We start from the raw sequence: 17,743 nt of genomic DNA, 5'->3' as shown, positions 1-17,743 counted from the left end.
AGTTTCAGTTCAATACCATGCAATCGCAAATGAAAAATTGGCATTTGATTAGAAACAAGTGTTGCAAAAAGTGCACCTCATATACATTAAAGAACCAAGCATCTTTACATCTCCACGACAACTAACATGTCGCACATTCATTACAATGTGCATGCTCAAACCAGGAATAAGCAAGGAGTTCGACATAAAAACTCAAAAGCAGTATATCTGCATGCAACACACAAACTCAAAAAGTTAAGAAGTATTCCTCTACTATACAACCAAAACAATGTGTACAAACCGAAAATTGCAGCACAAGTTCAATGATAATATGTGCAGGAGGCGAGGTTATATAACAAATGTCTACCTACTGCGTAATCAAACGTCATCTCTAAATCAACATCCATAAGCATAAGATATCATCAAAAAGAGGAACCTACTGTAGGTCAAGTTTTTTCCGCTGGAGTAAGATGGCCCAACTGTTCCGCAAGGTTATTTACACTCCTCATGTTCCACCAGGGCACCCCATGATCACCTGGTTTGTTTTCATTCTTCTTGCCATCAGCATTCTTCTCTGACTGAAATTCAGATGAATTGTTTGAGCCAGGATTTTCCGTAAGAAACTGTTCCCAAAATACATCATTCACCCCTGTTCGTACATTGGCTGCTGTCACTATTGCCTCCTCTTCAGTTGGAGGTTGCACCTCCGGAGCACTAACAGCTCTAGGGGTAGAATTCATGTCAATTTCCGGTGTCTTTCCTCCAACATCAAGATTGAGTTGGGTGTAAGATATGCTGGGGCTGAGCGCACAGCTCGTTGATTCAACCAACTCCATCGATGAATCAGATTTTCCCAAGTCTTCACCAACCTCAAAAATTATTTTCTCCCAGAACGACACAGATGAATCCATCTGTTCCAACAGTTCCTTGTTTAAAGTCAACAGTGCATCAGCATCTAAACTGTCCAGTGACAAATTTTGTGAAGATGGCCGCTGACTATCTTCATTGCTGGTTTCTTCACATAAGTAACTGTTTCCAGGAAACCTTCTCTTTCTATCATGGCCTTCCATTTGCGGCATGAGATCAGGTTGGTGCAATGTCTCAGCCAAAGAGGACAACATACTTGCATGATGTTGTTCCACATTTTGTGCGCGTTCAGCGAGAGCCCTCATTTGCAACATAAAATCTTGTTTCTCCTCTTTGTGTCTACGCAATTCCACGTTGAGCGATTCTTTTTCACACTTGAGCCTCTCAATATCCTCTTTATATCCTTTCCTTTCTAACTCACTCATGGGAGGTAAGGGAGCCAGATTCGGTGTTGAGTGGCTGTGAACAGGCTTCCGTCTATGGATATTCTTCAAAAGGTGGAGCTGACCTCTAACAAAACCTTCATTTGCAAATTCCCATTGTTCAGGATCGACTTTTCTGAATCCCTAATAACACATAAAAAGGCATCAACAAACACAGATAAGCTATGAAAAGAATCTTGGATCAAGCAAATGTAAGAGCACATATCCTAAATGCATTCAGTTGTTGAGAACAAACTACTCACATATGTATTTAGCTGCCTAATAAAGCTGGAGAAATTGTTGTGCTTGAAGTATCTGGGCAGAAGCACCCTGGAAAACTCTGGAGGGTTCCACACAATGAAACTCGTGTTACTCTGACTCCAAGATACAATCGAGTCTGTAGATGGATCATCCACCATCTCATACGTCTTAGCAAGGAAAGGCGCCACCGAGTTAGAGCTACATGGAGCCTCATCCATCATGGTAACTTTACCTCACAATAACAGAGCCCTAAAGTATCAACAAAAGATCAACTAGAGAACCAACTCAACAGCCTCCTAAAGTTCAAATTCTCCTTAATTCAGTCTTCAACTTCCCCAGAACATCAACTGGACTATCTTTTCATTTCACATTAATAATAGTACAGTCTGCAGCTCCTTAAGCATCCGAATCAAAGCTAAAAACATTAGGAAAAAAAAAGTAAAACTAAAAAAAAATCCAGAAAGGAAAATCCCACCCCCTCAAATCGAATCCCCCAATAGCTCCCAAATTCCTCAACGTCCAATATCGCCAGTAACTCGAGTCGACAACAAGTCAAACGCAATAATCAAACCAATCCGCAACTACACCCTGCAATTCTACCGATTAGAACATGAATGCTCAAACCAGAATAAATGGCCAAAAATTAATAAAATAAAAATATACTACTCCATTACTCACACATCAAAGTCGCTCGAGCAATTAAGTGTTGCCCAAATCTTCAAGTAAAAGCATCAACTTTGACACTGACGCGTTCACGGACTCCACCCAGAATAGAAGATACAAATGATTTATGCAAAAACAGTATGTATGTGTTTCCGCGAATCAGCTGATAAAGAATCAATATGGTTATGGTTAAGTGTGGCTTGTTATATTGGGAACTGATCGAGGTGGGGTTTCTAGGTTTTACACATTGGATTGGATTGAATTTGGGGGAACTTCTGCAGAAATCATCTTTACTTGATAAACAATCATCCTTATCACATGTGTAGGCTTGAGGTAGCTGATAATTACTTACACACCCCTCAACTGTTGTAGAGTAATGAAACTGCCCCGTTGTTTTACAAATTTATTGAGACGATGCATATCAATTTTATTCATCCGATTTTAGTACTTTAGGAACCATGATCATCAGTTTTGGTTCAACATACGAAAAAAACAAAGAAATTTGAATAAAATTGTAAAACCATAAAAAATTGTTAAAATAAAAAAGTCGGGCAAAATTAATTTCAAACTAGAAGTGTATCCGTTCAAAATCGGAACTGAGCTTATTTGCGGAACCGTGAATCCTAGAAAATTTATTACACATGTAAAATTAATATTATTAAATCAAATCCAATTGTATACTACATGCTACCTTGAAATCTATACTCAATAAGCACGCAACCAAATTCATTAGCGACACAATATTATTCAAATAAACACAAAACTCAATATGATATGACATTCACACGACAACAATATATAATGATTAATAGTACATGGTTTCCACAATTAAAATCTTACAACAATTAGAGCATCCGCAATGGTTGGCTAGCGACCGGCTAGCCGATTCTTCGGGCTAGCCGATCGGCTAGCCGAACCATTGGAGGCGGCAAGCGGCTAACCGGCGAGACGATCGGCGTGGGCTGGCCGATTGGTGGGCGCTGGCCGATGCGCTAGCCGATCGGCTAGCCGCCATTGTGGCGGCCCGATCGGCCAGCGCCGATTTTTGTGTTTTTTTTTTTCAAACCTATATAAACGCGATTTTCGTTTCATTTTCATTTGCACCACTTGTTTTAACGAGTTTTCTCTCTCTCTAACTTTCTGTTCAAGAGCATCATCGAGCGATGGATCACGCGGGTGGTAGCGGTAGCGGTAGTGGTGGGGATCCTGAGGAGTACGAACGGAGGATGAACGAGGCTATGGAGGCCTACATGAACCGCGGGATGGAGCGGTACATGCCTATGGTGGAACAGCAGGCGATACCTCGCCCTCCACGAGTTGTCCACCACCGAGCAGTGATTGATCGGGATCACGTAGCTGCACATCAGCGGCTGTACGACGACTACTTTTCAGAGTACCTGCGGTTTCCCGCCAACATGTTCCGGCGGCGTTTTAGAATGCGCAGGGAGTTGTTTATGCGCATCGTTGGGGCATTGGAGCGTCAATATATGTGTTTCCGCTTCAGGCACGATGCGGCTGGCAGACCCGGCCACACCCCTATCCAAAAGTGCACGGCGGTAATCAGGCAGTTGGCCTACGGAGGCGCGGCAGACATGTGGGATGAGTACCTCCACATCGGTGAGTCGACAGCCCTGAAATGTCTGAAGGATTTCTGTGGGGGCGTGATAAGCGTTTTCGGTGAGCAGTACCTTTGAAGCCCTACTCCCGAAGATTGTCAGAATTTGATGCAGATGCACGGGGAGAAGCATGGGTTCCTCGGGATATTAGGCAGCATAGATTGTATGCATTGGGAGTGGAAGAACTGTCCGACTGCCTGGAAGGGGGCCTACACGACCGGCTACAAGTCAAAGAATCCCACGATAATCCTCGAGGCCGTAGCTGATTACCGGCTGTGGATCTGGCATGCGTATTTTGGGGTAGCCGGGTCGAACAACGACCTCAACGTCCTGAACTCGTCTCTCCTCTTCAACGAGAAGTGCCAGGGCGTCGGTCCAGCCGTCTCATTTGTGGCCAACGGCAACCGGCATGATATGGGCTACTACTTGGCGGATGGGATATACCCTCGATGGCCGGTCTTTGTGAAGACGACCAGACAAACAAGTGATGAAAAGAAGGCCTACTTTGCGGAATGACAGGAGTCGGCGCGCAAGGACGTGGAGCGCGCATTTGGTGTGCTCCAGTCTCGATGGGCGGCAATTAAGGGTCCAACGCGTTTGTGGGATGTCGGATGCGTTTCCCAGATAATGTACGCCTGCATTATCCTGCACAACATGATCGTCGAAGACGAAGGCGTACAACTGACTAGTTGGGTCAGTGACGATGAAGCCGGTCCAAGCCACGGAACGGCCACCCCTAGTGTACGACGTGGGGTACCTCTCGATGAAGCCGGCCGCCTCAAGGAATTTGCCAACATGCGCCAAGTGGATTCTCATATTCAACTCCAAAAGGATATAATTGAAGAGTTGTGGGCACGGAGGATTGCAAGGCGATAGTTTTTTTTCTTTATTATGTACCTTTTTTAATGTAATTTTTTTTATCTATGTACCTTTTTTAAATGCAATTAATGAATTTTCCCGTATATGTCTCGTAAATTTAATTCCGTAATTTAATCGTAATTTTAATTCCGTAAATGTAGTATATTTTGAATTATTTTTATTGCGGCTGGCCTATGGCTGATGTGGCAGGTGGATTTTTTAGTGTTGCTGACGTGGCAGGGGAGAGAATGGCTGGCCTATTGCTGGCCTAAGCAGCACCATTGCGGATGCTCTTACAATAAATATAATCTACTCAAGTGATCAATTATAAAAAAAATCGACAATGTGCAACCTTGACTAAGAACAATGTCTTAGTTCACTGGCATGTGTTCGACCAATGGTAAAGGTAAGGATTGCAAGTCTATGACTATGAACTCTGGGGACGTAGGTGTAGATGATTGGAAAAAACGAAAACGGCCTTAGTTCTAAATTCTAAATCTAATAAAGTGTAACAAAAATTTTAAATATAATACTAATAATGAAAACAATAATATTATTGCTTATGGGATTATCGGTCTAAAACCAATTTGAACATAACTAAAAATTATCGTATTTTATATCGATAAATCCAATAAGGCCACAAATCTAATAAATTTTGACACCAATTTATTAATTATATGTGTGTATATTTTAGTACTTAGTAAGCAAGCCAACAAACAAAAGGGCCTATGTGCAAATTTCACAAATTAAAAGCCTTTTCTTAATATGGAATACAGCTAACACCGTAGATCGCGAAAGATCATTTGATTTTTAAGACACCAATTACGTTGTAGATGTGTGATTAATTAATACTTTAATAACTAATAAACCTCCGATTAATCTAATTGGCCTATAGGGTTGATGTTGATGTTCCACGTAGTGCTTTTATCACTGCATGCGTTGGCCCTCAATTTACTATTTCATCTTAATCTAATTAGGGTGTTTTTTTTCCAATTTTGTGACGCTATATCATTTAGATAATGTTCATCTATTGATTGGAGAAGGGGAAAGCGTGTGACTTTTTATTGGCGTGGAAATTTCAACGCGGTTTCGGCGTTTCTATTTTCAGAAAATAAATTGCAATAATGTCTTGTTAATGGATGTTCCATCAAGGGAAACTAGGGACAAAGTTGGAACTTGGAATCATATCCAATCATTAAATTTTATTTGAATCTTCTCAAGGAAAATTGACCTGTTTTTCCCTAACTAGTACTAATACGGATCATATGTGAAGGATTAAAAGGAGGTAAATTCTAAATAGCAATCTACTCGCTGGCGATTACATGCAAAATTCTAAAATTTATTTATATTTTATACACATTGTTATATAAAAGCTCCTATTAATAATCTAAATTACTTATAAATTTATTTTTAAGGTAAATTTTAAAAATTTAGCCTCTACTCACGTTCATTTCTTCGTCCGCCACTGTCTATACTTCGAATTTATGACATGATTAGAGTGGTTGGGTGTGTTTGGCAAATATATATCGATTTAAACCCATTCATCTGTCGTTTTTGTTTGTTTTGGGTGTGTTTTGCAATTTTATATCGATTTAATCATTTGTTTTCTTTCAATTTGGCAGTTTCAGAAAATGGTAGGTTCTCATTCTCAATAAATCGCACTATAATTAAAAATCGAGTGCCGCCCGCCCCCACACACCACATTTCCAGCTATTTTGCCGCCAATTCCACATATTTTTGTTTTGTTTTTCATTTTATGTGATTACAACTAAACTAAGAAGGTGCATAAAAGGGATAAAACTACATATCTAATAAGTTGGAGGTTGAGTTATTAGATCAATAAGAAATTAAATGATTTATAAAGAAAATAATCGCAGACCATAAATGATGGCGTGATGATGATGGCAATATTAAACGGTGACATGCGCTCATCATTTGCTTTTATGTTAAAGTGTCAACCAATTTACTTTATAAATTCTCAACCAATAGGGTTCACTTCTCGGATCATAAAATACTTTATATATAGGATTAGGTGTGAGAAAATATCTGAAAATCGAAATTTCAATTTTGGTTCTAATTGTATGAGGTTATTGGAATCCAAACCAAAGTCATGCCCAACAAGAAGAAGTAAATAATTTAATTTTACTAGAGTATGAAAACTTTTTGCTGAGATTCGAACACTAACCTATCTTCATCCAACAAAAAAGTGCATTCTACAGTAAATGATAAATCTTTACTCGAAGGAATTTTTTTGTTTAATTACGGGTGTTCCGAACTCGCATTTGGCGAAATCCGACTAATCCCACTCGACCGGATTTGTAGATTAAGACCGAAAGTATCGCAGCGGGTGACGAGGTTTGAACCCGTTACCTCAAGATCACCACAGCTCCAAGCTACCAACATACAACCAATTGACAGTTGAATGAACTCATTAATGCTATACAATCTCCCATTCCAAATTAATTACCATTTTTGTACACATTCTCAAGAAGAACACTAAAAAATACTCCTATGAACTTTCACAAAATAAAAATTCCAACATACTAAAATTAATTTCAAAAGTCCTTTTCTAAGAGAAAATGACATAATCATAATAAGAGTGTAAAAACCATGTTCATCACGACGTTTATACGAGATGGTGTCTAGATAATACTTAGGATCTTAAATAAGTTTTGATATTTTAATATCCAACATCGATTTATCTAAAATTTCAAACGCACAAAACCTCATTAGGCAAGAAGGCCCATACCATGCATGACGGGCCAACAGGCCCTATTTAGGTAAATTTAAAAGGTTACTATATTTATGCCCAATTAATTTTATGTTACGATGCTATTTTTGCTATCAATTGCGCAATTACTATTTGAGTATTTTCCTTGTGCAAACATACCAGTTTCAACTTCCAACGAAGCAATTTATTTCTTATATCGAAAGTCAATCCGCCCAAAATATATCATCGTACATAATGATGATTAATCAACGAGTAATCTCGACAACATCCATGTTGCTAGTGTAAAGAGAGGTCTAAGCTCCTAGTAACATTTTGTTTGAGGTATTGCCTTCATTTATTCTCCGATAAACATAAAAATTTATATAAACATAAAAGGTTTAAATGAAATGAATGATAAAGTATATGGTCAGACATACTAATCTTTAAATCTGTATCAATTAATAATTCAAAGTCCTAATCCACCACGCACGTGCAATTGGTTTAATACAAACATGGCCCCACCTCCAGTTGTCCGCGTTTTGGCCTACTAATGTCAAATTTGTAATTTAAACATGCAGTGGCATATCATGTTTCGGACAAAATTTATTATCACTACGATGTTAATGTAGAAAAAATAAAAAGTAATACTCCTTCCGTCTTATAATAGGAGTCATTATTATTATATTCACTGAGTTTTAAGAAAATATAAATAATAATGAGTTGGAAAAGTTAATGTAATATATTACTATTTTTTTATATTAGTTATATAATAATAAGTGAGTGAAATGAGTTAGTGGAATGTGAGACTTACTTACTATTTATGGTAAAAATAAAGTGTAACTCTTATTTTGGGAGGAACCAAAATAACAAATGGTGACTCTTATTGTGGGACGGAGAGAATAAGAACGAGTCATACTATGCCATCTAAATTGTGAGGTCTAAGGACCGTGATGGACGTAATACTGGGGTCCAAATTATTATTCCCTTCGTTCATAAAAAAATAATTTTATTTTTATATTTCCGTTTGTCCTTCAAAATTAATTCCATGCTAAAAATAGAATTTATTATTCTTTTTTTTTGTTTATATCTTCTACTCTATCCATATTTTCTCTTTTTTTTACTTACTCACTTTATAATTTTACTCTCATACTTTAACAATTTGAAATTATAACCCATGTTGACCATCAATTGGACTATTGGTGAATGAAGAGAGTATTAACAATTATTGTGTATTTTTAGCATTTACTCCATAATCTTACAATAACAAAATGAACACAAAATGAAAAAAAAAATAGAATTAGGTTTCATGGACAAATAAAATATTGTAGCAAGGTACACCATCATGAGCTTGTGAACAGTTCAATAAAAATAAATTTTCGCAATGTCCTTATAAGGTGGAGATCCTCTACTATGCTATATAGCACAACAGTCCCGCTGTTATTTCATACATAAATAAAAAACCAAATAAATCTATATTATTTTATTTCTGCATTAGATACAGGAGGGACTCCTGTGCTATAGTACAACACAACAGAAGATCCCCATCCATCATTATCTTTGGTCATACAGTTTAAGCATAAGAAATACTACAAAAACATCATCCTCGGCTGATTTCAGTTTCTTTAAGAAAGTTCTCTTTTGGATTTTAAATTTTTAATTATTTATTGAAATTTTGTAGTGTTCTTACTATTAATATGAAAAAGTATACTTCCTCAATTTATTACTCACCCCGTCATTATAAATAAGTGAAACGTATTCTTTTTTAGACACATTCTCTTTTATGTTAAAAAAGTATTCTCTCTTATTTTTTTTCACTCTTACTTTATTTTCTTTAAATTTAATTAGTAAACACCATTACCTAAAACCTGAGTACAAAAGAATCACATTACAGACGGATAGAGTATTAGTAATTTTAATTGTAAAATCAAATTAATTTGTACTTAAATTAGTAAAGGAAGAGATAGTTAAAAATGTAATTGTAGATATTATTTATAGAAACGAAATTTATTAGAATAAATACTTATTAAAATGATTAGTACTAGTAATTAATTTTATAAAGAGTCCAAAATAGAAAAGTGGAGTATAGGGTGGTATTTTGTTATGAAAACTTGTTGAAGACATTACTAATTTCATTCTCCATTTTTTTGCAGCTGTCTCAGCTCACCCCCAACACCTGTCCCCACTTCCAAAAGACTAAACACGTGCGCGAGCCGCATGACTAGGCATACTAGTTACATCAGTGGCACTCTCGTAATTAACCCCCTTCCCAGCCCCATTTGTCTCTCTCCTCCCCTCTATTTGTCTCTCCTTTTCCTTTTTTCTACTCAGTATTCAGTAATCACATTCAACAAAACCCCCTCCCTCATTTTCAATTTCACACACTCCTCGCAAATTCCCCCTTCTTCCTCCGTCGTCGCGCCGATGACGTCGGGCACCAGGCTGCCGACGTGGAAGGAGCGGGAGAACAACAAGCGGAGGGAGCGCCGCCGCCGCGCCATCGCCGCCAAGATCTTCTCCGGACTCAGGATGTACGGCAATTACAAGCTCCCCAAGCACTGCGACAACAACGAGGTCCTCAAAGCTCTCTGCAATGAAGCCGGATGGGTCGTCGAAGAAGACGGCACCACTTACAGACAGGTCAGGAACTTCATTTTCTCTCTATCCGATCTTATTTGCTGCCATCGCGTGTGTGTTTCTGCGTTTTTTGCGGTGTCTGCTAAAATGCGCTTGATCGGGTCTGGTTGGGGCGCATCCGGCGCACGATAGTAGCGGCGGAATCGAATCCAAACAGCTGAATTAAATATTATTATTATTATGATGATTGGGTCAGACGGAGCATGTGACGGTCACACACTCTCTGCGAATTCACGGTGTCTGAGTTTGTTACTTTTCTGCACACCGCAGCGTACGAAGCACCATTAGATCGTTTAACGGCTTTGATTTTGCTTTTTCAAGCTCCTACTAAAAAGATTCTTATCCTTTTTCATATTCGTCACCCAATTTATTACTCCATTTAATGAAAACTGGGGCTTTTTTATGTGTTTTTGCTTAAATTTCAATTCGATTTATGAGGTCCATGACATCCAAAATCGGGTGTTTGAGAACAATTTTATGGTAACTACAGTTTAGTAGTAGTATTTGAATCATTTATTGTCACATGTTATACGTATTTATGCAAGAGTATAATTGTAATAAATGCACATGGGCATGATGAATTATTCTCTATATATTGAATTTTTTAATCAATAGGAGGCGCTTTCAAATGTCATTGCGTGAAAAATTTGGTTTCGTATACTTGCTTCTCACAAATTTTTATATCGTTAGTCGAGTTGTAATTGACTAAGATTGTTTGTTGCTTATATCATGTGTATAGACTGGCCCTTACAAATAGTTGAGTTGTAAATTGAGTATAAATAATATATCTGCCAACTAAACTCTAGCATAACAAGGGTGAAGGTGCTGAATCAATATATACTTTTCTTTCAATTTTTTTGGGGGCATCATACATTGAGATGTACACCATGGTTCAGTGTTCCAAAATAAATAAATGCTTACATACATTTCGCACAGCGGCACAAGCCATTTATTTAGGATATGCCAGATAGAAGTGCCGAGGGTCCCTTGCCAAGTAGGAGCTCAAGGAGCCGTACTTGAATAGTCTGTAATGAGTAATGCTCGTTTAGTTTTGTTATTAAGCTAAGCTTAATTGTCTCTTTTAACACTCATCAGTTGGCATGTTCTTAGACTTCATTGATGCTAGTCATGGTTCAGCATTGGATTTGGATTTAAGTTTTAAGTAGTAAGGTCGTGATAATCAATGTGCAAGTACTCCATTTGGAGTGAGTTTGGCGCAGCGAACTTCGTTGTGTGCTTACGAAATTAATTTAGTGGATTGTAGATACCGCAGATTCTGAAGAAAAGATGAATCAATAGAATGAATATCTAGTTTTTTGGTCAATTTAGGAAGATGGTGAATCTCTTCACCACTGTAGGTCTTCTTCTTCAGCTCCGGATTCTGCTTGATATTTGTTAGTCCTATCTCATATATTATAAGCATTTAGGATCTTCTGATGTGTACTCTTTCTGCTGCATTTGACTGATCAAACATGGAGTCAATTTGTGTATCTGAGTCTTGGTTGTCTGCTTTCTCTTAACGGTCTCTATCTTTGCAGGGACGCAAGCCTGTGGAACGTATGGATATCATGGGTTCAGCTGCAGTAAGTCTTTGCACATCATATCAACCTAGCCCAGGAACCTCTTTCAACCCAAGCCCTGCATCATCTTCTTTTGCTAGTCCTTCCCATTATGGTGCTAATGCCAACAATTCGGCCGATCCCAACTCCCTTATCCCCTGGCTGAAGAACCTATCGTCTGGCTCTTTGGCAGCTTCTAAGCTTCCCCATAATCTTTACATCCCAGGAGGTTCTATCAGTGCTCCAGTCACACCGCCTCTGAGCTCACCGACTGCAAGCACACCTAGAATGGATGGCAACTGGGATGACCCGACAGCTGGTTCTGCATGGTGTGGACAAAACTTCCCGTTTTTAACCTCTTCCACTCCTCAGAGTCCCGGTCTGCAAACTCCACCTGATTCAGGATGGCTCTCTGGGGTTCAGACTCCTCAAGACGGGCCTTCTTCGCCGACGTTCAGCCTTGTCTCTGCAAATCCATTTGGTTTCAAGGAACCTTATTCAATCGGAGGCTCTCGAATGTGGACCCCAGGGCAAAGTGGGACTTGCTCTCCAGCCATTAGAGCCGGAGTCGACCAAACAGCTGATATTCCAATGTCAGATGCAATTTCAGCCGAGTTTGCATTTGGTAGTAATCACATGGGATTAGTGAAACCGTGGGAAGGTGAGAGAATACACGATGAGTGTGTTCCCGATGACCTTGAGCTTACTCTCGGGAATTCTACCACCAGGTATAATAACACAACTTGGTCTCATCTCCTACACTAAAAGCATAACTGGCTTTCAGCTTCAGGCCGTGGATTTGAACTAATATCGGATTCGGTTTATTTCAGGTGAAGTGGTGGTGGTGTCTCTGCTTCTGCACATTATTGTACTTCTAACTAGAGCTGATCTCTCTGGTATCCACTTGAACCAGGGAAACCGAAAAACACCAGCAGGATTGGATTCTTTTTCTTTTGTATTTTTTTTTACAGTTTTCTTCTTTATTATTTGATTGGATACACAAGGTTGGACTATAAAAAGGTCTCATGTAGTTGGCTCTGCATATTTTTGGCAGATGTTTCTCATCCTCACAACATTAGGCTGCATATTCTTTTGATTCTTTTTCCCTCAACAGTGATCTTCTTGTCTTATCTCTGTGTTCTGTGATTCATTTTTTTTTAATTGGCCTGTACTTTGGACGTCAAATGATCACACTCATTTACAATGTCTGCCGGAACATTCTCTCTCTCATGTGTTTATCTATTTTTTATGCATTTAGTTAGGTAGCCACATAATCATGCTACAAAATAAAGCATAAAACTCTATTAATAATAAAGAATACTAATAAAAAACATAAATGACTATTGATGGAATCAAAGCTCCAAAACGAAGGAAAAAAAGGTGAGTATTACTTTGCCCATTTATGGCAATTAAATCAATAGAAGAAAGATATTGATAGGATAAACCTCCTATCGGGCTGATCGGCGTCCGTAGATCGGCGATCGATAAGCGAGTGCCCGATTCCCCGGTCAAGCAAGACGGTTTTCTCACTTTGGAGAAGCCAATGAACCATAAAAATAATATTGATATTCTTGATTGATTTGAAGATGATTACAATGACTCCTATTTATAATGCTAATAAATAACTTAATGAACAAGAAAACAAAGATATGGAAAAGATATGTGAATCCCTAAAATATCTAAACAAAATATGAATTATGCTAGATACCATACCATCTAATGAAGTTGTAGTCATAATAATGTATGGACTTCTCAAGATTGCATTCAATGTTCAAAATTGAAAGGAAATCTAATAACTAAAGGTTCATACACTAGCATAGCTGCGGAATGGTGTAAATTCTCTGAAAAAAACTTTTAATCTAAAATTAGTGTAGTTTAGTGGGCTGGCCAAAGATGAAGCCTCTTTTTAAGGTAGTTGATTCTCCATGGTTTTCTAATCGGGCTAAAATATTTTGAGTCTAATCCTAACCACTCAAGCCGGGTTAGAATATTTAAGTCGTAATCCACATTTTTCTTGATCCATTAAAGCCAACCTATTACCATCTTATGCTGATGCAGATACAAGTGGGAGAGGAGGGAGAGGGCTTAAGCTCCTACAAAACTTTTATTCTAAATTATTTTTCCATTGGCATTTTTGTTAATATTGTCTGAGACTAGCTTTAGTCCTTAGTATCACATATATGTCGAACAAAATCTATACAACCATTTTTATTCTCATTTCTCGCTTATAATATTGATAGAAACCCATGGATTCCATCCTAATACCAATTGGTGATAGGAAGGGCCCATGAGACTTATATACTAGTTTCAGTTTTCTCTTGACACCGATGTGAGACAGTTATATGTTATATTTTTAGTTTCAATTGCCAACAAATATTTATTATGATTTCTCACTTATAAATTCCATTATCACCGGATTAACTACCTATATACATACTTCCAAAAAAAGGTACTATACATATAGGGAACAAAATGGAGTTATCATAGATCTTCCCATTATCAATGTTTTTGGATGAGGGCCCATTAATTGGTCTCGTCATAATTTATAATCAATCCTCAATACACAACATTGATCATCACTTGATGTTGATATTAATCATACCAAAATAATTCCTTATTACCATTTTGTAGTGTTTGACAAACTCATTGGCGTGCTGCATACATGCACACTTTTCTTTCTTTCTCTGGATTAAGAATTAGAGGTTGAATTCTTTTCTCACTCTAAAAGTAAAAAGTTAGTTGTAATGATGATCTCAGTATTGAGTTTATGCACCTCCACAATAATGTTTGTCAACTCAAAAAGATGAAATGCAAATTTCTCATAAGTCATCAATGACCTTATTTAAGTAATCTTTCATCTATGAAATAAAATATACTCCCTATATGTAAAGCGTTCAAATAAAAAACTTTTATTGTGAAAATTTTAGTAATTTAGATGTTTAGTGCAGTAAATTACAGGTAAACAATTCTCGTGTTAAGAAAGTTCCCTTTTGGAATAATTTTCTATGTTTTAATTTTTTTTTAGAAGATATTTTAGTATTATTAAAACATAATGATTATAAAACCCCATAATAATGATAAAACGCACTTAACCATCGAGAAACTCTCAATTTGTCAAAAAAGTGCAAGAATTGTGATCATAAAAATCTAACCAACCCAAATTCAATCCGCATGCAAAAACCCAACTTATTAGGGTGGATCGAATAATCAAACAGTTGTATTAATTAAATTGGTGTATAATTTGTAAAGTTACTGTAAATATTCTCGTAATCTTATGTTTTCACACGAGATTCTTGCAATATTTCATGTGTAAGAAAAAAAAAATCAGTTAGAATCCCATGATTCATGGAGTTTGAAATGGCTGCCTTTATGTTCTTCAATTCTTCTTCTTTTTGGATGGCTGCTTTAATTCCTTAAGTGGCCGGCAATGACCTCTCGTGAACTCTTCTTTTTCTTCCCACATTGGGATTTTGTCTCTTACAATTTTTTTTTTAATTTAAAATTTTTAAATAATTCAAAATTTTCAACGTGGTTAATGCATGATCCATGGAGACAACTAATGCTACTCTTTAATCTACATTTCCCATACAATATTTAGATATAATTGCAATTTTTGCACATGTAGACATGTTGTACCTTTATGCATTTGGGGTGGTACAAAATAGTGTAGTGGTACTATATAATTAAATTAAGTATTTCTAGGACTAGACTAAACTAAACTAATTTTAGATTAAAGTTTTTTCAGCGAATTTACATATAAAAATGATTGGACAATTATCCAATTAACATAGAAGATAGACTATAAAAAGATTGAACTACAATTTTAAATTAACTATTCCACTAAAATACACAATATACTATATATGGAGTAGTTGATATCATTTTTAGCTATGAATCTATGTTTCTATCCTCTTATCTGAAGTAAAAGTTGATGCAAGTTTATTGATAATAGTCTGTAAAATTGACTACAAAATTATCGTATATACACGGAGGAGAAGAATGCTCCTTCTCTCTAATTGGTTGAAAAAATAACGTAAATTGTACGATGCTTTAATTATGAAGTGATACATTTCCAAATAAACAAAACCTATTCAACGTTGCATGAATTCATTATATTTACATGTATATTTCTATGAACTATATTATGGGGTTCACATTCTATTTTTCAAAGTCATGGATCCATGCTTTCTCAATCTTTAATAAGGTTAGAAATTTGTTTCCTTTTTATCTGATGTGATAAGCTTTATTTCTTCAACTACTTTTAGTACGTTTGAGTAAACGCACATGGAAATGTTTCTATATATTTAATGTAATTTAATTTCATATCTAAAGTAGATAATAAGATACTTGCTCAAAATTAATTTCAGGAAAATGAAAAATTGCATAAATAATCCGTTGACTGTGATGCGCCATTCTATTTGAAATGACGAGGGTGATCAGATACATACGATCACCAATCGATATTGCAAATGCATTATGAAGTTATAATGAATTCTAAAATATTTTCGAGTAGAATTCATGTTATGAATATTTGTCAATAAAAAATATATAGGTATGTACCCTCAAAATTTTCACTACCATTTTCCACATTAATGCAAAAAAATTTAATTACTTTTTCAATTTTCCATTTTATTATTAGGGGATTAAAATAATAAAATGTCTATTTTCTTTGTAGAGTTTTTGAGCTAGTGTAGACTTCAAAAGAAACATTAATTGTTAGAACACCGACACTAACCGGCGAGCTACTTCAAATGGAAATTTTCTTTTAAATAACAAGCCACAATAAAATCAATGGGCCACATTTTAGTTAGAGTTCTTAACTATGATAGCCATATAATACTACATTTATGTATGTATATACACACATTAAAAACATAATTTAACTTAATACAGTCCAATGATACTAAACTAAAACATGGGGGAAATATATTTATTCACATCCATCTATCAACTTTTTTTATTTTTATTTTAGTGGTTAGAGAAATCATTATTTAATAGTGTAATTTTTGTTCACTATTATATCAATTCCCCACCCTTGTTAATTGTAACAATGTTGAGTAATTTGGACAACATATATGCCTAGGTTTAGGTGGATGGTGGAACCAATTTTGTTATGTTTCACATATGTTTGTCTTTTCCAAGGAAAGTAGGAAAAATACGGTGCTTCATCTATATATGAAATTTCGATTATGTAACTTTCTAGATTGTATTATTTTGTTTGAGCTAGTGGATAGAGATGTACAAGTGTATAGTCCTAAGGATTACCAAAATTTTATAATTACAACCGTTACATTACTTTTTGTGATGTATATATACATAATCTCTCTCTTGCATTATATATTTTGTATTCATAAAAAATGTTATAAATGGCAAAGAGAGAAAAGATTCCGCCAGGTCGGCTATTTCTTTCGCTATCGCAGCTTATATCCTAGAAAAAAATATCTCATTAATTTAATGTAATAAGTAGTATAGTACTTATCAAATTGAACATTCCAAAAGAGCGAATTAAGAGCTATACACTTAAATCGATGCAATCTAGGTTGGTTTTGCCTATGCACATATTCTAACAACATTTATATATTAAAAACATTAGACAATGATTCTCTGAAAGACATGTATGACTATATAATTTATATCATTACTCAATAAGGATTACTAAGACAAAATAGTGAAATTTCATTTATTTTTGTTTTTGGGAAATCCAAATTCACAAAAGCTTGTGATTGAAGAGTACGTACGTAGTCAACAAAATATTTATAAAACGAAGAAATAATTTACAAATCCATAGTCTCGGAGAAAAATATAAGGTGTAATATAAATTGAAGTTAGTTCGCAGTTGTGGTCATTTTGTGGTAATTCAAGAGGGTTGTTGAATAAGCCATCAATGCTATGTTTGCTGAGAGCAAGAAGTAAAATCATCAAATAAAGTAGCACACTTTTAATCCATATATAACTACAAAGATAAATTAATTAATTCGTATGTCCAGTATTTAAATAATTATATTTTACCAGAGAGTGATTTTCGTAAACTTTTAAAAATAGTAATAATAATAAATCAATAATTCTAATTGATGTTAAAATATGGAGTATTTAAAAACTCACCATCTCCCATCAATTTTAAATAAATATTATGACTATTGATTTATTTCCCTTCATTCTTCCAACCAACCAACC

At 36.0% G+C, this 17,743-nt stretch overlaps 2 protein-coding genes across 3 annotated transcripts; one reads left to right on the top strand and one right to left on the bottom strand.

The window, feature by feature from the left end:
* Window positions 1-30: 30 nt before the first annotated feature.
* Window positions 31-2,485, bottom strand: LOC125215126 (heat stress transcription factor A-4c-like). Of its 2 annotated transcripts, XM_048116449.2 has the most exons (4): window positions 2,208-2,485; window positions 1,532-2,117; window positions 420-1,412; window positions 31-207 (listed from the first exon to the last, which is right to left on the bottom strand). In XM_048116449.2, the coding sequence occupies exons 2-3, from the start codon at window positions 1,748-1,750 to the stop codon at window positions 426-428; spliced, it is 1,206 nt and encodes a 401-aa protein (XP_047972406.1). In that variant the 5' UTR covers window positions 1,751-2,117; window positions 2,208-2,485; the 3' UTR covers window positions 31-207; window positions 420-425. The 2 variants fall into 2 exon arrangements, with proteins under 2 accessions (XP_047972406.1, XP_088923393.1); XM_089067267.1 differs by having other exon boundaries at window positions 31-1,412; window positions 2,208-2,484.
* A 7,222-nt stretch (window positions 2,486-9,707) lies between these two features.
* On the top strand, window positions 9,708-12,699 carry LOC125216326 (BES1/BZR1 homolog protein 3-like). Its single transcript, XM_048118018.2, has 3 exons — window positions 9,708-10,013; window positions 11,549-12,297; window positions 12,400-12,699. The coding sequence occupies exons 1-3, from the start codon at window positions 9,798-9,800 to the stop codon at window positions 12,401-12,403; spliced, it is 969 nt and encodes a 322-aa protein (XP_047973975.1). The 5' UTR covers window positions 9,708-9,797; the 3' UTR covers window positions 12,404-12,699.
* Window positions 12,700-17,743: the final 5,044 nt, after the last annotated feature.

The sequence above is a fragment of the Salvia hispanica genome, chromosome 3, assembly GCF_029641045.1.
Source record: "Salvia hispanica isolate PSC_SH4W2 chromosome 3, Shi_PSC_v1, whole genome shotgun sequence".
Taxonomy (NCBI): Eukaryota; Viridiplantae; Streptophyta; class Magnoliopsida; order Lamiales; family Lamiaceae; genus Salvia; species Salvia hispanica.
Note: the sequence above shows the minus strand (reverse complement) of the source record. Positions and strands in the feature narration are given on the sequence as shown.

What these genes read in the sequence shown, in the direction of transcription:
- LOC125216326 (XM_048118018.2), top strand. Translation starts at nt 9,798, where the DNA reads ATGACGTCGGGCACCAGGCTGCCGACGTGGAAGGAGCGGGAGAACAAC. An exon ending in ACGGCACCACTTACAGACAG is followed by an intron (nt 10,014 to 11,548) that starts GTCAGGAACTTC and finishes CTATCTTTGCAG; the next exon opens with GGACGCAAGCCTGTGGAACG.
- LOC125215126 (XM_048116449.2), bottom strand. Translation starts at nt 1,750, where the DNA reads ATGATGGATGAGGCTCCATGTAGCTCTAACTCGGTGGCGCCTTTCCTT. An exon ending in TTAGGCAGCTAAATACATAT is followed by an intron (nt 1,413 to 1,531) that starts GTGAGTAGTTTG and finishes ATGTGTTATTAG; the next exon opens with GGATTCAGAAAAGTCGATCC.